The sequence below is a fragment of the Acanthopagrus latus genome, chromosome 6 (assembly GCF_904848185.1).
Source record: "Acanthopagrus latus isolate v.2019 chromosome 6, fAcaLat1.1, whole genome shotgun sequence".
Taxonomy (NCBI): Eukaryota; Metazoa; Chordata; class Actinopteri; order Spariformes; family Sparidae; genus Acanthopagrus; species Acanthopagrus latus.
In genome coordinates, this window is record NC_051044.1 from 29,763,558 (window position 1) to 29,781,566 (window position 18,009).

Consider the following 18,009-nt stretch of genomic DNA (forward strand, 5'->3'; position numbering starts at 1 on the left):
TAGAGTCCCGTCGCTAGGCAACCCAGGAAATCCCGCGAGAAGCTGGCAACTCGTTTAAAGTTCCTGCGCCACTGCTGTTCTTGTTGCCTATTTGTCTTGGTCCACCAATGTGCGCTGTATGTTAAGATTCACTTTCTTTATGTTTTCCCCGCATATTGTAACATAATATCAGTTTCACCGTTAATGATTCACGTCTTCTCGCGGGATTTCGGGGGATGTCTAGAGACGCAGCTCGGGCATCGGTCTCGTGCCGGAATTTGGCTACTCAGGCAGTGTTGTTACAGTTTCCAGGCACTTACACTTTGGAGATGGGTAATGTTACAATAATAAGAATTTCAGTCAGCAAATCTGAGTGTTACCTAGGAATAAGAGATTAAAAATATTAGTAATAAAGCATGTATGGAAATTAAATCCAGGTAGTCTGTAAATGAGCGTGCAGTCCATTGAAGTTGACAGTCATGCACAGTGGCATTTCACATAATGAATTCATCCTTTGTCCATCAGTGAATGACAGTATAAGGCCTACAATCATCAAACAGTTAAACCACCACCCTAGACAATGGACAGAGGGAAGGGGAAAGTTAACACAAAGTTTGGGGATAGGATTTAAACCTTTTAAACAAATGACTTAATGGGAAGTGATTCCACATTTAAGTGCCATCTTGATGCAACATGCTGCCAGACTTTTTCGATGCCGAGCTGTTTTTTTGAGGCCTGCTACATGGATGAAGATCAGGTTGACTGAGTTGGCAGCAGTTGGAGTTAGTCATTCTTTTTCACAGACATAAGTAAACAAATCCATCCAGGCTGCATATGTCAAAGGCTTTAATTGCATAAGTCAGCAACAGTGGTTATGTATCCAAGACCCTCATTTCATGACAGCAATGACAACACATACAACTGACGTAGACATGTTTTGTGTTTCAGAATGAACATTCAATTGAAGGCAACTCTGATGTATTGTATTGAGAAACAGGTGTGAGGCAGCAACTGCAGGTTCACCTGAAGCTGCTGCTATTAATGTATTACATTTGTAGCACTTGTTTGGGAACAAGGCTGAACTACTGGGCAAGTATGATCATTGTATGAATAGAACTTGTTGTACGTGAATATGTATCCAGGTGTACTGTGCAGATGCATCCAGAGGCATGGATAACGCAAACATCGTGGTGAGAAATTATCCTATTTGGGACAATAAAGGCTATCTTATAAAACTTGTATATTTGTGATCAGCCATGGTCACTATGTTACTTCCATGAGACGGACACATGCAAAAATTGCCCTCTCTAATAATAACAAATACCATTATTCTTATCATTTAACCCGTTTTAGCAAATAAACACCATTTTGTGCCAATTTGGAGTTCTGAATTATTGTCAGAGCTTGCATGGTCAAAGCTCCCAGGGACAAAAATACATTTGGGATATCTTCTCTAATGCTAAAGGTGTTGTAACTTCTGCACCAGAAGTCTGGTAAATACCAGTAGTGCCTTGAGTCAAGTCCCATAAGAATAGTATCAGGGGTATGAAGTTTACCTCAACATGTCACGGACATACAGTGTAGCAGGTTAATGACCAATATTCTGTATCCATAGAGCTTACATTTATCAACAGCCAGTAGCTAACAGCATGTTCAGGCTGCCGAGGAGAGTTAGATGGTTCATTGTTCATCAGCTTTAAAACAGCAGCTGACAAAACACTCAACTCAAACTCTACTTGCTTGCTATTTATCAGCAGATAGATTTTGCTTCATTGACAATGGAAATGTAGATGCTCAAATGTTGCATTTTTGTCAGATGCACAGTATATACGAGTATAGTCACAACATCTACAAAAACGTGAAAAGCTGTGGAACAAGTGAGTATGTGAAACTTTAGTTGAAATTATTTTGTCAAAAAAAGAAACAGGTTTAAGCTGACAGGATTGACATTTGCAGATGAGCACCTGAATACAAATACCCAGAAGATACGAAGTGGCTGATGTTTTCAACATTATTGATGTTAACAAACAAACCACCAAAATGTACCATTACACAACACAGGCATCCTGAGGGTCACTAAGTACACACTAATAGTGTTTCCTTACAGTTGGTCAAATGTAGGCACTTCTTCTATCTGATACATTTGAGCTTGACATTTTAACTTTGATAAACAAAGCATGTGACATGACACAATTTCCTTTAAAGGTCCCATATTGTAGAACGTGAGATTTCCATGTCTTTTTTTATTGCAAAGATTATTACAACTATAATGTTGCAATGTCACAACTATATAGTCACTGCCCTCAGCCACTCCCAGCAAAGCTGGGGCGGAATCATCCTGGGCTGACTCAGGCCATGAAAAAGCATAATACAGGACCTTTAAATTCCATAAGCTCTATCGGCGATGTTGTTCACCAGTGGAGTTGGATACATTTCACAGAATACTTTATGCCCCTTTAAGATTTAGCTTATTTCAACATTTTCACATTCAGAATACTGTTGTGGAAAAAAGAAAATCCGTATTGGATTATGAGCGTTTTATGTGCAATAAAAGATCTTAAAAAAAACAACAACATGTTTAAGCATGAATTTCCTTTATATGTAATAAGGACCTTTGCTACAGTAACAAACATTCTAGACTAATATCCCTTTATAGATAATAAGGTCTGAGGAGTATATAAGCTACAATATAATACACTATACACATTAACCAGTATGTTTCTTGACTGCTACTAAGCTCTGTCTTGTAGAAAGGCTGTTGGAGCATCACTGGCCCAGCAGGAGGCAGTCCTGGTTAGCAGGAGATGATGAGTGCGTTGAGAGATTGCTGACTCTGTGTTCGCTCCAGAGGTCCACCATTAGACAGAATCTCACAGGCAGCTAGTTCATGATAGAGAGCATTGAGCACCTCCAGAATGTGGGCCTTGCCTGTGCAAAAACAGAACAGATGTGACCGCTGAGGGGATCATGTGACAGACGATTGTGTTTAATTCAATTCCCTGCCCTGAGTAACTGCAAATTTTCATAATCACATTTCACAGCTCTTTTATTGATTTTATTGGGCGTGCGAACTCCACTAACCGTGTTGTGGGTCGCTGCAAGACTCCAAAGTGCTGAGCAGGATTTTCCCGAGTGACCGCCGCGAGACATTCTGAAACAAGAGAGAATGACTCTCAGATGGCTATCAGGCAATTAACAGGCACTTTAAAAGGCAATCTGAGTCTTGTAACCACAGAGGCCCTGACACATGTTCAACAAGTGAAATTCATCTAGAACCAATCTTACACTGTGGACAAAAACTCATGTTAGTGTTATGACAGATAAGACATCTGTTTGCTGATTCAACTGGTCAAAGTGGCCTTTTGATTTTCAGGATGTCCATATGGAGGTTCATCCTTGAACAATGCAAGTGAATACTTTTAATATGCTTTCATTTCTAGTGTCTGACAAGAGAAAATGACTCCAGTGCAGCATGGGTGGGTCTCTCTTAACTGCCAACCCCGTAAAACGATTTTCAGTACTTTGAGTGTCAGTGGTTTTAGATCACAGGATGGTTTCAATGCTTTTGCACTGTACTAAAAATCAAAACAATCAAATCAAATGTTTGAGCTTTTAAATTATTAAAACATGTTGAATGTTAGCACAAAGCCTTGGTTATTAGCACTCAGCAGTGTAGTCACCCTGTACTATAACTGTGACTAACCAGGTCTCTGAGCTGCTGGAGCAGCTGCAGGATGTCCACAAGTTTCTCCTCAACCAGTGACAGACGCACCCTCTCTGTCTCCAGCATCCGCAGCTCCATCTGAAGCAGCTCAGTCTCCTCTGCCTTCTGCTGCAGCTCCTGCACCAGAGAGTCCTTCATCTGGAAGACACAACAACCGCTGGTCACCTCCTTTCAGGAACTTTCATTTTTAGTTGATTCCGTATGATGCTGGTTGAATGAGATAAAGTAAACTTTAAGTACTGTAGCAACAGGCTTCTTTCCTCAGGCTGTGAAATACATTTATCTTTTTTCCTTATTATCAACACAATCCATGAACAGAATATGTAAAACACAAAGGAGTCACAAATAAATGTTAAATATTACATAATGCTCACATCCAGTACTATCCTAACAGCTGGTTGCTGTAGCTTCACATGAAGAGTTACTATAACAGTTGTTAATTGGTTGGAAAGTATTTTCAGTAGGTTATTAACATACATGGGTTGCTTTCGTGCACAGATAATTAACAAAATAAACTCGATTTTGTGTGTGTGTGTGTGTGTGTGTGTGTGGTAATAAAAGGAACATGTCACCCAGTGAAATACCACCAACCTTATCCTTAAAGTCCCACTATGGAATAAGTTTTTACAAGAGCAGCTGGATTTGTCACTCTAAGCCTTTCTGTTTTTTTTTTCCTTGTAGGCCTGTTACACATCTTAATATAAAATAAATATACCCACTCATGTCTGTCAAATGTTCAGGTTCGAGTTAAGTTTTTCAGCCCACATCATGCAGGTTTGCCTGCCAAAACTATTGGAAATCCCTTCAGTGCACCTTTACGTCAGAGCATATTGAAGGACAAAGGTCTCACCCCACACATCCTGCGCATAAACAAAGCCTCACAGTCAGGACTTTGTTTAGTTTCAACTTTTCCTCTCTGAGTGCTGAGATGTTCTGGGAACACATTACGTCATGGTTCCCTTTCTGCCTGTCTTCCTGTGTTGTGAAAATACTACTCGACCGTAACAGGAGAGTTTTAATTTATGATATTCTTAAGTGTCATGCGGGACAAGAGGGGAGTGTTTCTGTGGTCAGCTCCAGTAAGAAACAGCTGCAAACACACCCACACACGGACGCAGGCTCTGCTGCCGCAGCTGGTGGCTTGGTTAGGTGGAAGCTGCAGGATCGAGCCACTAGCTGTGGTTTTGTCTTTGAAGCTCTCCACTTTCATAACAACCTTCACCAGCCCTCTCTAATCTAGTTTAACACCATATACACAGCCACAAAATGACTACGACGTAAAGCAAGGCAGAACATTGTGCAGACAGAACTGTTTCCTATATAGGGATCCAGCAGACCACCCCGGTGTGATGGAGGTCAATGGTGGTTTGTACCTGGTCCATGTCTATCTCTGCCAGGCTCTCCCTCAGCTCCAGCTGCTTGTGCAGCCTGGTCACCCTCTCCAGGAGCTCCACCACAGCGCTGCAGCTCTCCTCACTCCTCGAACTTCCAAAATTTGACATCAGCTTCTTGAACGCCTTGTCATCGCACCTGATCAGCAAAACACACCAGTGGACAGAGAGGCTGTCAGGCTCAGAGAGGGAATACTTGTCAGAGAGGATCAGAGTCGGGGGATTCATCGTTTTTACAGGAGCACAAACTAGCACCAAACAGAGCTAAAAGGAGCACCAAACAGAGCTAAAAGGAGAGCGAATAATAGACATACATTCATCAGGGGACCGGGAACATCTACATAAATGTTAATACTGCCCTATCCCTGGCACAGGCACTGGTTGCCAGCATGTTAGCCATTAAACTTGTTTAATTCTGTTTATATTAAAAGTAATATTTGAAGTCATGCTGAGCTCCATTGTGCCCGCTATCTTAGCATAGACAGTAGGCTAGACCTAGACTAAGACATACCAAGAAAGAGTGTCAAGTAGGCTGTTCAAGCCTGCTGTCAGCTGGTGCTTTAAAGTTCTCGTGAAATCAAAATAGATATTTAGGTTTTTATAGTATGTCTCAATCTGATCGCACCTGTTTGTAAGTATTCTTAATGGTATTTTACAGTTTGTCATTTCTTGGAAATGATGAAAAGAAATGTTGCCAGTTCCTGTTTTGCTCCTCTTAACTGTAGTCACTATTTGCCCACTGGCTCGGTTGGCTGTGCAGCTAGCAGTCCTATGAGCTGACTCAGCCAGTAGCTAATTGCCATTAGCCAAAACAAGACAGCACTTTAAGCTGCATGGCACGGATAACAATGCGTATTCAGTGATGCATGTGTATTACCTCTCCCCACAGCAGGACAGCCTGGCCAAGATCCTCTTCACCTCGTCCACCTGCCTCTGCTGATCTCCGGTCCACTTGTCCTCTTCTTCATCGGAGGCTGCCTGGCCCTCCACCGAGCGAAACAGCTGCTCCTCCACTAGACCCCACAACACACCATCATCATTGATATTATCATCATTATTAGTATGAAGGGGGATAGCCATTGCTGTAGCTACGCTCTTCATTAGCAGAATAGTTACGGCCTACTATATCCCCAAATGCAACAGTACTACATCTGCTTTCATTGTCCAGCAGTACTACGGTATTATTTATTCAGCAGATATTAAGTGTACAGGATTCTTTTAACTTTCCTCATATAAATATAAATATAAAATCATTATTTTTTCTTGTAATTCTCCTCATGACTGTATAGTAAAGATATATTAATACAGCATTCTGTTTCTTGAGACAAATGGCTCACTTTTATCAGGGGTCGTCACAGCACGCCCTGTCGGAGAACAGCGGTCATGTTGGGATGCTGAGCAACATCTCTGGCCCGGCCTGCTGCCAGCGACACCCAGCTGCTGCTCGGCCCTGCTGCCGCCTGGGAGTTGTAGTTTTGACACCTCAGATCTGAAAGAGAGCACTGTGAGTTCAATATCAGCTGTTTGAGTCCATGTTCTCTGCAAATACTTATACCAACTTTTTTGCTCTGAATGTCTCTGCACATGGACTGACACTGACCGATGGGCTGAAACTGCTCTTCATATTTGCACAGATGAAAAAAAGTTCAGTCCAAACCAATAGCCAGCATCAAAGAGAACATATCAAGTAACACACAGCAGTGTGTATTAGGCCACATCTACAACTGCCATGATAATTTTATAGAGGCCTGTGATGTTGTATGCCAAATCTGGGTGGGGTAATTGAAGCCAGACATTGTATCTTTAAGGCATTTTTACAGTAAAGTGGGTCAATGGTAGAGAGGCGCTGTTAGGAGTTAGATGCAAGACGGAGGTAGAAGCAAACTGGCAGACACTGGATGGAACAACATTTTAAGCACATTAACAGTTTTCAAAGTTTGGTTACACTGCTTTGCGTCTGAACCTGAAAAGATGGGTCACGCTTTTATTCTGTCCGTCCCTTATGTCATAGACACATTCAAACATTTGTTTCTGAAAAAAAGAAAAAAAAATGACTGAGACTGCAGTTTGCTCGGATCAATCGTCCTCTAATGGTTTGAATTTTCTACGTTTCTCCTGCTGTCTGCTCTTTTGTGTTGGGGGAAATCCGATAGGGGGCCTTCGTAAATCATGGAGTAAGTGTTTCCAGATGATGATGTCTTGCTGAAAAAAAGGAGAAAATCTCAAAAAAAAAAAAGGTTTTCTACAGCCTGACTCTGAGAAAAAAAAAAAAAGTCATGAAACACTCATGCTTATATCCTGTTGGCACGAGGCAGACTATGCAGTAAGACAACATTATACTCTGCATCTGTGTACTACTTTAGGTTTCTTTGTACAGAACTGGGGAGAAACGGCTGACTTCACCGTGGGTCAGTAATTGCAGCATAATTTCAGGCAATCAATCAGAGAGCCGTGTTTAAGTTAGCAGGGGCCACGGTAGAGGAAAGAAGGAGTTAGTTCACGAGGGCCAGCAGCTGCAGTCAGACCGACATGGAACTGGTGCACGGACATGAAAACACACAAAACGTTGCTGGTTGCTGTGGAGACGCTGAGACTCTGAAATGCACTGGTGGAGGCTTTTTCAAATGAAGGCTTCAGTGTGACTAATTGCACTTTAATTGACAGTGGTTGGAAGAAGGCCGCAGCCTGTGTCCACTGAACACTGTAGCAAGGCCACAGCTTCTGGTTTGGGCCTTTGATATGCACAGTGGTTCAGAAAATGGCTTTTTGTTTCCTTCAGAGACAAAAATAAGGGACTCCAACAAATTCTGTCACTTTTGAGGCTTAAGATTTACACTGTTAAAGGATGGTTTCACATCACATGGCTTGACAGTGATGAGGTACCCTGAAGCGTTTGGCGATGACCAAGAATGGGAATTCCAACTGGATGAATGCAGACACCTGAAAGTGGTCCAGACAGACATCCTGGATAGTGGTCAGACTGCAGGATGCAGCAGACATGTACAAAATGTGATCAGCTTTTCATTGGGTCTCGCCAATGGACCAAATCCAAAAGCAGCATGGGTGTGATTGACCTGCCAAAACCAAACTTTTCATTTGCTTCTTTTCCTGAGTGAGAAAAATAGAGAACTTGAAAGACACTGCAGACTTCAAAGAGGAAATTCAGCTTTTCAGTTTTTCAGCAAGAATAGATCTTGATGGCACGTGTTCATACTATACACTAATTACAATGTCTGAAATGTGAAAGGAGTCGCTCATAGTGATGATCACCTGATTTTGCAGTTCATCTCATCTTCTCCTCATCTGCTTTTACTGTTTGATTTGGTCTTGCTGCTCTTGTTGACAGTTTTTCCAGCAGCAGGCGGCTGTTTTCAGTGGAAAGGCTCAGTTAATCCCACTCTACACTGCCTGCCCAGTAACAAATGGCAGACAAAGTTAGCCATTTGTAACTGTAGCACTTAGCTGCTGGATATTTCCAAGGAGTTGGGAGAGACCATAACAAAGACAAATGGTGGACACATAATTTAAAAGCAATGCTAATGTACCTTTTGTAGCCTTTTTTTAGCCTTTTTTCTTTTGCTTCATTCCGTGGCACATTTTCAGTATGGAATAGTCACAGCAGTATCAAAACCTATGTCCAGCAGTAGCAGAACAGCTAGTATACCGGCTGTACGCTACCTGAACCACACCGCACAGTAAACAGTTAGTTACAAGAGAGCGACTAGCAATCTAAGCTGATTTATTTCTCAGCAAGAGGTGGAGACCAAAACAAAGCCAGAGGAGGGTTATTAATTGCATAGTAGAAAGTCAAATGAATCCTGATGTTGCTTCATGTCTGCTGGACTACTAAATAGAACATGCTACACAAGCCACAAAAAACATGAATATACTATTCAGACTTGGACAGGGCAGTGCCTATCCTGCATGGCTTCCAGTTTTGCTCAGTGATATTTCCTTGAAAAATTCCTCTGCGGCCTTAGAAAGGTTTTCCTCAGAACGTACCTAAGAGATGTCTATAAAACTGCGACAGGACACCATGAACTACAAACAAGTTCAATTATGACGTTTATGGAGATGTTATTGTCCATGGAAGTTTTTTATATTTGTAAAACATGCCTTTAGCTAAGAAAAGTGATTTTAAAAAATGTGACATCATCTCTATGTGGGTTGGCTGTGGCTCAGGAGGTAGAGCGGGTTGTCCAGCAATCTGAAGGTCGCTGGGTCAATTCCCCGGCTCCCCTGCCTGCATGTTGAGGTATTCTTGAGTGAGATACTAAAGGCCAAATTGCTCCAGGTCACTACCTTTTGCATGGCAGCCTCTGGAAAAGCTCGGTGAATGGGTGAATGTGACAAATGCTGTAAAGCACTTTGAGCTATCAGTAGATAGCTTACCTAGGTGATCATGCTTGTATATGGGTGCAGTCCCTGTAGGGGGTGATATTGATGGGAACAATGTATCAGCGGCATATAACGAGTCAGAAAGTCCAATCAGGAAGATGGCTGGGTGATTTATTCATAGGACTTTAACCCAGGCACCGGAGTTTGAGTCCCACCTGAGCCAGAACTCAATGGTGACTGTATTTACAAAGTAGTGTTTTTATGCTAAACCGTTGTCTTTTTTTTCTTAAACCTAACCAAGTTGTTTCAGTGCTTTCATTTTGAAAATGTAACTGGACATAATATGTTTCTAATTTCTAAGTTGATGATGGAATGACACTGTGTAATTTCGAGGTGGTTGCACATTTTGTCGATAGACAAGTGCGCAGTGCACCGGCGTCTGTTAGAGTGATAACCGGTTGCTATAATACATGTATGATAAAAAAAAACTTTCTACGGTGAATATTGCAGCACTGTTGGCTTATTTTGTGGTCCTTCTACCCACAAAGGATTCTAGCTGCTATCACATGCTCCCAACATGGAAAGCATTTAGCATTTTGTGCTGCTTCCCATTGCGAACAAAGACATAAACAAAACCAGATTTTCTAAGTTCATACACTGGCTGCAGAATCAGTACATTTCACGGTACATGCCTCATAGTTTTCAAGGAAGTGCTCTGCAATTGGAGCAGATAGATAATCAATTTAGCCTTTCCTGAATTGCCTGAATGGAGTTTGTCTTCTCTTTTATCAGGTTCCTGTATAAAAAGCACATCTTGCCTTATCTGTGGCCAAAATTAAATTGAGACTTGGAAGGATCTTAGTCTACAATAACATAAAACCCTGATATGAATACTTAAAAATTCAAGTATTACTTTCTCTGTAATGCTTGTCACTGTGTTTGAAATTGATCTTCATAAACAACACCTTTCTTATTGTTCTTTGATCAGTATCTTGGTATTTAAGCTCCTAAAGGAAAAGAAATGCACTCACTGTATAGCTTCATTTCTATTGAGGTATTTTGTAGCCAATTATCACATACAGGAGTAAAAGTATACTCGAAGAGCTCTATTGTGCTCTGTTAGGGCATTTCTAATTAATAGGATCCTGTATTATGCCCTATTAACAAAAGCCTAAAGCTGTTCCTTTGGCCTGTGGGGGGTAGACCAGCTGTTTGCTGTTAGAGCCAGGACACCCAGAGTCATCCCTGTGTTTATCACAGTGCAGCTCTGAAGTGAACTTTCCGTCAACACACTGCTCCCCCTCCTCCACTCCCTGAGGAGCAGTTTCCTCTTTCAGGTGTCATCATTCAATGACAGTCGCCTTTCTCTGCGGAGGTTAGAAATGAGGGCACGCTGTAAACCTGAGCTTGAACTTGAAGTTTGGCGCTAGTAGTTGCCCTGTGGCATGACGGAGATGGGGTAAGGGGTCATGTTTACATAGCTGACAGTTATTAATCAAGTCGTCTTGGGTCACACCCGTGCGACGACTTGCTGTCTGGGATACAAATAAAGCAGCTCCAGAGATGTGATTATTGTTTAGCACGAGCTGTGGACTTGATCCAAAACCCAAAGACTGTTATATTTACAGAGGGTACTTAAGCTTTCCTCCTCGAGCAAAGTGCAAAGAAACCCCCAAACAGACGAGGGTATTAAAAGTAGAGGGGAATATACAGGAAGACAAGTCCAAAATGGGTGGGTGGCATAAGTTTATAAGATATTTTGTGTGTGTTTCTGCTTATGTCAGCATACCTCAAAAACCAGAGAGAGGGAGAGGAGGGCAGCCGTTCAATGTGAAAATGAGCCCACTTGGCAGTGCAAGTTTTTGAAGGCTGTTCAAGAACAACAGTAAGGCAGCAGCAGCAGAATGCCACGGGTCCCAAACATCCCTTGAGTGTCCTTTCCACATTATTTAAAGGGGGAGGAATTCCGTGGCAGCACCTGCTCCATACAATACTGCAGCTCTTGTGCGGAGGCAGATAAATGGTCTGCTAGACCCTCCTCTCCCCTCTGCTCTCCGGCGCCATGCAGAGAGCATGAAAAGGCTGGGAGATTATGCCTCCCCTGGGGCCTGCCTTCAGAGAGCCAGGGGTTAGAGGCATGCAGAGAAAAAGTCTGCAGGCGTGCCGATAAAATGAAAAGTGAGTTTTAAACTTGCACACTTAGGACACATGTGCTTGGGTATGGTCTAGAAATCCCTGGACTGTACAAACAGAGACACCTGGAATCAAGAGGACACTAAGTGAAGAAGCTCTGGGCTGAACCAAAGTTCAATTTAATGAGGGATTTTGTATCTCCAATACTTTGTTTCTGAGGAGCACAATAAGAAGATGGAAAGCTAAACGAAGCCATTCCTCCCTTGGGGTTCTTTCAAAACATGTCCGTCACTTCATGAACAAACAGTTGAGTGTTTGCTTCTTCCTCCAGATGGTAGACTTTCCTCCCCCTCACTTCTTTTTGTTCCCCTCACTGTGCTTCCTATTGTCTAATCCCCCTGGCCCAAAGAGCTCTATTGGCTACAGTGACTGATTTAGACTCCCTTACCCGCTGAAGTAAAACACAAACCTTAAGGTGACACTTTTAAACAATCACAGTATAGAAAGACTCTTTCTGTGCTAATCAACTCCTGTTGAGGGCGTGACTCCCATCTGAGTCCGAGCCTCTGCTCTGTTCTAGTGAGCAGTCCAAAGACATCACAGACATGTTATGCAACAACACCCACAGATATTAAATTTCATACCAATGACTGCATTTCTTAAACTGACTTCTGCTGGGATGTCGGTGGAAAGTGGACTCTTAAGATGAAAAAAAATTGCACATGAACAAACGCAACAAGAAACAAACGCTTTTTTGAACTGTGTATACCAACAAGACATGAAGTGTTAATTAATGAGTATCAGAGGTTCTGGTGGACTGATTTTGTCTGGCTAGCCTCTTGTTTTTTTTACAGTCATATGCTAAACTAAGATAGGCAGCCGCTGGCTTTAAATGTATAGTTACCATACAGACATGACAGTGTTATCAATCTCATTTACTGTAACAAGCAAACTAGAAGAGTGCACGATGTACAGTGCAGATCTCCACTGGCCAACAGTGAAGATGGCCACGATGACACCAAAAAAGCAGATTTATTCATCTTGTATTGTATCTAACCTGAGTGAATTATAAGAAATCTGGTATCTGCTGAGGCTCTGGTGCACAATGAGACAAGTTTTATGCTACAACAAAGGCCAAAGAGTGGCCTTCAACAGACTAGGGTAAAACTTGTTCTTAGCCAAGCTGGTTGCTGGAAATTCCTTTTGCTGTGTTGTATATTATAATATGGTGAATTGCTGAACAGGTGAAAGTCTATGCTTTACAGTAGGCTCATAATGAATCATATCAATATTTACAAGAAATTACAACACAACCCACTGTCAAGGTACTGAAAGGCACTTGGCTTTGAGTTAACTAATATAAATAGGTGCTTGGCTGACGTTCTGCTGTTGGTATTGAGTGTCCCAACCATAAACAATGAATTATGGAGGTAGAAAGACAGATGGCATGTTTAATTGTTTTCAACTGCTATCAGGATGTTAAGAGATTTTCTAGAAATATAGAAAAAGAAAATCTAGAATAACTCGCCAACCCTAGTTTTAGAGTGAGGAGTCAGGGGTCGGTGGTGGAATAAAACAGAGCAGTCATTAAAAAGGTTGTATTACAAAGTGTGTGAATCATGATGACCATGAGAGGTCCTCCAGCATACTGTCGCAAATGTGAACCAAAAGATCAGGCTGAATAATCCAGCGTGAACGATTAGCTACAGATGCTTCTCCAGATATACACGCAGACATACTGCCAAACACACACAGAACTAAATGCATAATCCCATTTTACTTGATGCCAAGTAGAATGGGTAATGGGCTCGTCCGAGATGTTTAATAGTGCAAGGATGCATAAGCACTGTCTATATTCACTGAAGTGAATTCCACAGTACAGAAGCAGTGCCAGCTGACGCACCCACTCCCCAGCCCAGCGATACTGTATCTCTGTGATCCAGCAGCATCAAGTTAATCTCATTACTTGTCACAGCAGTTTAGGAGTAAGCCGCAGAGATAAAGTTACGCTCAATCACTTCAACAGACCCCATGACACATCTTTAAACCCACCACATATGATCCCAGACATCTGACAGCAATAGTAAGACATCGTGTAGAAAAAACTGATGACTGAATTTTTAAGTAACACAGAGTCACAAGCAAGATGTACAGGAGGACAAAAAAGCAGTGCATCTCGCTCAAATATGAAAACCAAGCACCTCAACGGGCACTGTTCTATCCAGTCTTTGAATGAGATGTGGCTGGGCAAGCATTGAGGCTTTCAGTGGGAATATTCATGGAGCTTGGTTGCTAAGATCCATAGGACGGGGGTGCCTATGTGGTATTGTTCATTTGGGAGCGGAGTGAAAGAAGTGAGCAGAGATTGATGAGAACGGTCAGTCTGTTGAGGTTCTCACTCAATGGAGCTTTCTCTTGACAAGTCAGAGCCTTTGTGGTGTTGAATTATTTGCCATTAGGGTATCAATGGAAGGGTGGGTGAAAAGACTTTGGAACACAGTCTGCATGGATTAGTGGAGTTTAGGGTTAAAAGAAGGGTATTGTGGTTGCACATTTTGTCATTTAGAATCACCTAAAAACAGTTAGTAGTGAGGACTTCAGTCATATGGGTCTGGTTGTGTATGACCGTGTCTCTGAATTTATAATATCTGCATTAGGGCCAATGTTACAACCATTTAGAGACATCTGCTACCTCAGAAATCCAGACCTGCAGACACTGATTATATGGTTGGAGCAGAGACAACAGACATAGATAAACATTAAACCAATGGCTTTGTACTTAGAAGTCCAATTACACCCTTACTACCGCCAAAATGAATAGTTCCCAACAGTAGCAGAGCTCAGGCAGGATGGACCTGCCACACACGATGCCTGTTAAATAAACTAAAACACAAACAAGGCTGAAAATTGGAATAGTAAACCACATCAAGCCTGCCTAAGTAGCATGGCAGAGCTTTCCAGGCAGGAGGCCAGAAGTAAACAAAGTCATTTTATTGTTGGAGGAATAATAATTTATTATGGTTCACGCTTGACACAAATAAGCTGACAAAACAGGCCCTTGTTTCTCATGACATGATGAACAGCCAGGCATTTGCTTTGCTGTTTTGGTAAAAAAAAAAAAAAAAAAAAAGCTTTTGCCTAGACAATACACCCTCTCTGAGACCTTGGGGCAACGCTTCTTTTGATGCATCGTCATGATGCCAATGTAAAATCGCGGGGACATTTGAAGAAACACACCAATTCATATATAAATACATTTACAAGGAATCAATCACAAAAAGTGTGCTGTAGTAGTAGAAACTGGAAGGGTTCCACCCTCTCCTACACCACCCACACCTACAACTTCAAACTCACAAACTCATTGATGTCAGAGACCCTACCTCCCGGTTAATGCCTTACTGTGCATTGTCTTTATATACAGTCTGTGGTTTGATATAACTTTCTATGAGCCAGAGGAGTTTGAGCATAAGTAGTAAGATTCAGCTGGATGTTTATCCCACATTAGATATACAATACAAAGCCTTCTTTAAAAGTTTGTCCAGCCTTTTGTAAGGCAAGAGCACTACTACACCGTTAGTGTTTCGGTTTGACAAGACAGCACGTTAACTGGTGACTGTTGCCCCTGTCCATCCGTGGTTACCATGGAAAGAAGCTAGCTTGCTAGCAGTTGTATTTGTGACATGCAGTCATTATAAATACAAATACAAACGACACTGAACGCAACATGAGGCTTAATGAAGTGAAGAAAATGCAATTCACTTGCACAGTCAGGCTAGCAGAGCATAAAATGTGCCTGATGCTTCATGCAGAAGGGTGTTCCCAGTGCTTTTACCTGTAGTACAGGAGGTCTGACTCCAGCTGGAGGATGTGTCTCTGCAGCGCTGGCACATGACTGGCCTTGGTTTCCAGGTCCTTCACCTTTCCCAGCCCGCTGAGCAGCACCTGCCTGGCCTCCTCCACCTTCCTCCTTATGCCCACCTGCTCCCTTTTCAGTGCTTGGTTACAGCTCTCCAGAGCAGCCACAGTTTCTTTAGAGCTCCAAAGTTCCTGCTCCAATCTCTGATTACACAGCATGGCCTCCTCTACCTGTCGGTCTCTGGCACTCCGCAGCAGCTCTATCTCGTTGATAATCTTCTGCAGGCTCTTCTGGTTGCTGTCGGTGCTGCTTTTCAGGTTGTTGTAGCTCATGCTTTTCTGGGAGGCTTGTTTCTGGTGGGCTACAAAACAACCTTCCTCTGGTTTATGTTTGGAGTGGCTTTTCCACAGTCCTACCTGAACAGAAGAACAACAGGTGACTGGAAGTAACCAGATCAAGATATACCCTTAAACCAGTATTACACCTGCTAAGTTACATTTCATTAATAAGTAAATATTCAAGGATACTGGATTTTCTCAGGACTCAGAAAACCCAAATGTTACACTTATTGATGTCTTATAACAGATCTATAAGTCATTAATTAATGATTCATTAATCATTAACTAAGCATTAGTCACAACTTATTAAACTGGACAAGGAGAGGTGTACTTTGTGTTTATATCATTGATGCTTGGTGCTCAACATAGTCCAAGTAGATGGACAGTGTTTAGTGCTGTCAGACTTTCATGAACTGGTTTCAGTGCCTTGTAACTACTGCATAGTTAATGGTTAATAAATCACTAAATGATGCCTAACAGATCGGTTATAAGCCATTGACATTTGAGTTATCCTGGTAGTGAAAAATCTCTTTACCGGTTAGTCACTTATAATAAAGTTTTCAATTAATTTCATTCATGAAAAAAATATCACATCAAATTTGTCTCATTTATTAATAATTCATCAAGTCTGCAGTTGGAGTCGTTGATGAGGAATAGTTGGTTTTTTACATTTTTTAAAAAGCATCAAAATAAATTACCTTTTGTCTAGAGTTTTTAAGTTGTAACTGATCACTAATGATGAATAGCGAGGCCATTCAGGCCGTCTAATGCTGAATAGATCAGCTAAAAGCCATGGGTTGCCAGGTTGTAGACAATCCCTGTGTCAGGTGTTGTTTTCTCCTCCAGGATGACACTTTTTAGTTAGCTCTTTAGTTCAACACCCATCCAGCATACAGTTTGACCACTAACACTCCATCAGTGGCTTATCGTGAGAACCTTTACCTAACCTTTACCTAACCTTTACAATCACATATGACTGACTTTCACAGCATCTGTGTAAAAACCTGAGTAATGGTTTCGGCAATGGTAACAGATAATTTGAGTCACTCTCAAGAGTGTGTGGACAGCATCATATTTCAAACTTCAGCATGCTGTTCAGCACAAAGCTGCTCGCACCCTCACCTGCAGAGCCAAGCAGCGGGCATCGCTGCTCTGAAGCGCGGCTCGCATGTCCTCGATTAGCTCCCTCAAACTTGCGTTCTCGTCTTCCAGTTTCGATATTCGGTCCTCCGCTTCCTCCAGCGCCACGATCTCCTCGTAGCACTCCTTGGTGCAGGATCCGAGCCTGCAGACGGAGGCGTGTCGTCCCTCCGAGGAGGGACAGGAGCCGCAGCTTGCGCCCCCAGACAGCAGCTTCTCTCGCCGCCTCAGAGGGCTCCTCAGGCGGATCTGAGTCTCTATATGCTCGTTGTCCTTCCCGACCAGCAGCCGGCCGTTCTCATACTGACAGCCCGCCTTGGTGCTGAAGTATCCGCAGAGTTTAGCGTGGAAGTGTCTGAAGGTGAGCTCGGTGGGTAAATGGTCTAAGACACCGGCGCATTCTGTGTCCTCCGAGTCTTTGTTCAGCCCCAGAACTTCACACAAGATGTTGAAGTCCTCCACGGAGATTCTACCTCCGCCTTGGTAATCCATATGATGGAAAATCTCCTGGAGGTATTGATCCAGTCCTGTGGCCAAAACTATAATTTCGTTTTCCACTCCCCGGTCCAGCCCGTAATGGTAAGCCAGAGTGCTGACTATCCATTGTGTCCTGCGCGCTGGTCTGCTGTACGGATCAGTGGAGTCTCTTGTATCCATCATTTCTACTGAGCAACATCCTATCTCCTCAAACTGAACACGGGGACTTTGTTTCCTCTGTTGTGCGCTGCGTGTTCATCGTCTCGGCAGAAACTGTGGAACAGACAGGCGGTGCAGGAATGAGGCGTGTGTTAACACAGAGCACATTTGAATTTAGCACTGCCCCCCAAATCCAAAACCAGGGGACCCAGCCTCGACTCAGTCACATACACATACTCTAACGATCTCATAACTGCCGTTTGCCTGACCATAATTGCCACCAGGTGTGTAAACTTTTGTCATTCACTTGGGTTAGACCTTGTTAAGATTTAACCTTCCCATGGGACCAATGGACCTGTGGAGCAGAGGTACACTGTCTTTATTCAACTGATGAGTTTTCGCAGCTTGTTTTATACATAGGGGTGCACACAACACAAATGTATATAAAGGAGGGTTTTAGGGCCAAGACACAAT

The 18,009-nt window shown here is 42.5% G+C and overlaps 1 protein-coding gene across 2 annotated transcripts; it reads right to left on the reverse strand.

Annotated features, from left to right (window-relative positions):
* Positions 1–808: 808 nt before the first annotated feature.
* Positions 809–17,749, reverse strand: efcc1 (EF-hand and coiled-coil domain containing 1). 2 transcript variants are annotated; one of them, XM_037101411.1, is made up of 8 exons: positions 16,882–17,749; positions 15,398–15,837; positions 6,432–6,583; positions 5,972–6,107; positions 5,077–5,233; positions 3,752–3,841; positions 3,061–3,130; positions 809–2,907 (listed from the first exon to the last, which is right to left on the reverse strand). In XM_037101411.1, the coding sequence occupies exons 1-8, from the start codon at positions 17,557–17,559 to the stop codon at positions 2,774–2,776; spliced, it is 1,857 nt and encodes a 618-aa protein (XP_036957306.1). In that variant the 5' UTR covers positions 17,560–17,749; the 3' UTR covers positions 809–2,773. The 2 variants fall into 2 exon arrangements, with proteins under 2 accessions (XP_036957306.1, XP_036957304.1); XM_037101409.1 differs by having other exon boundaries at positions 3,683–3,841; positions 16,882–17,747.
* Between the last annotated feature and the right edge of the window lie 260 nt (positions 17,750–18,009).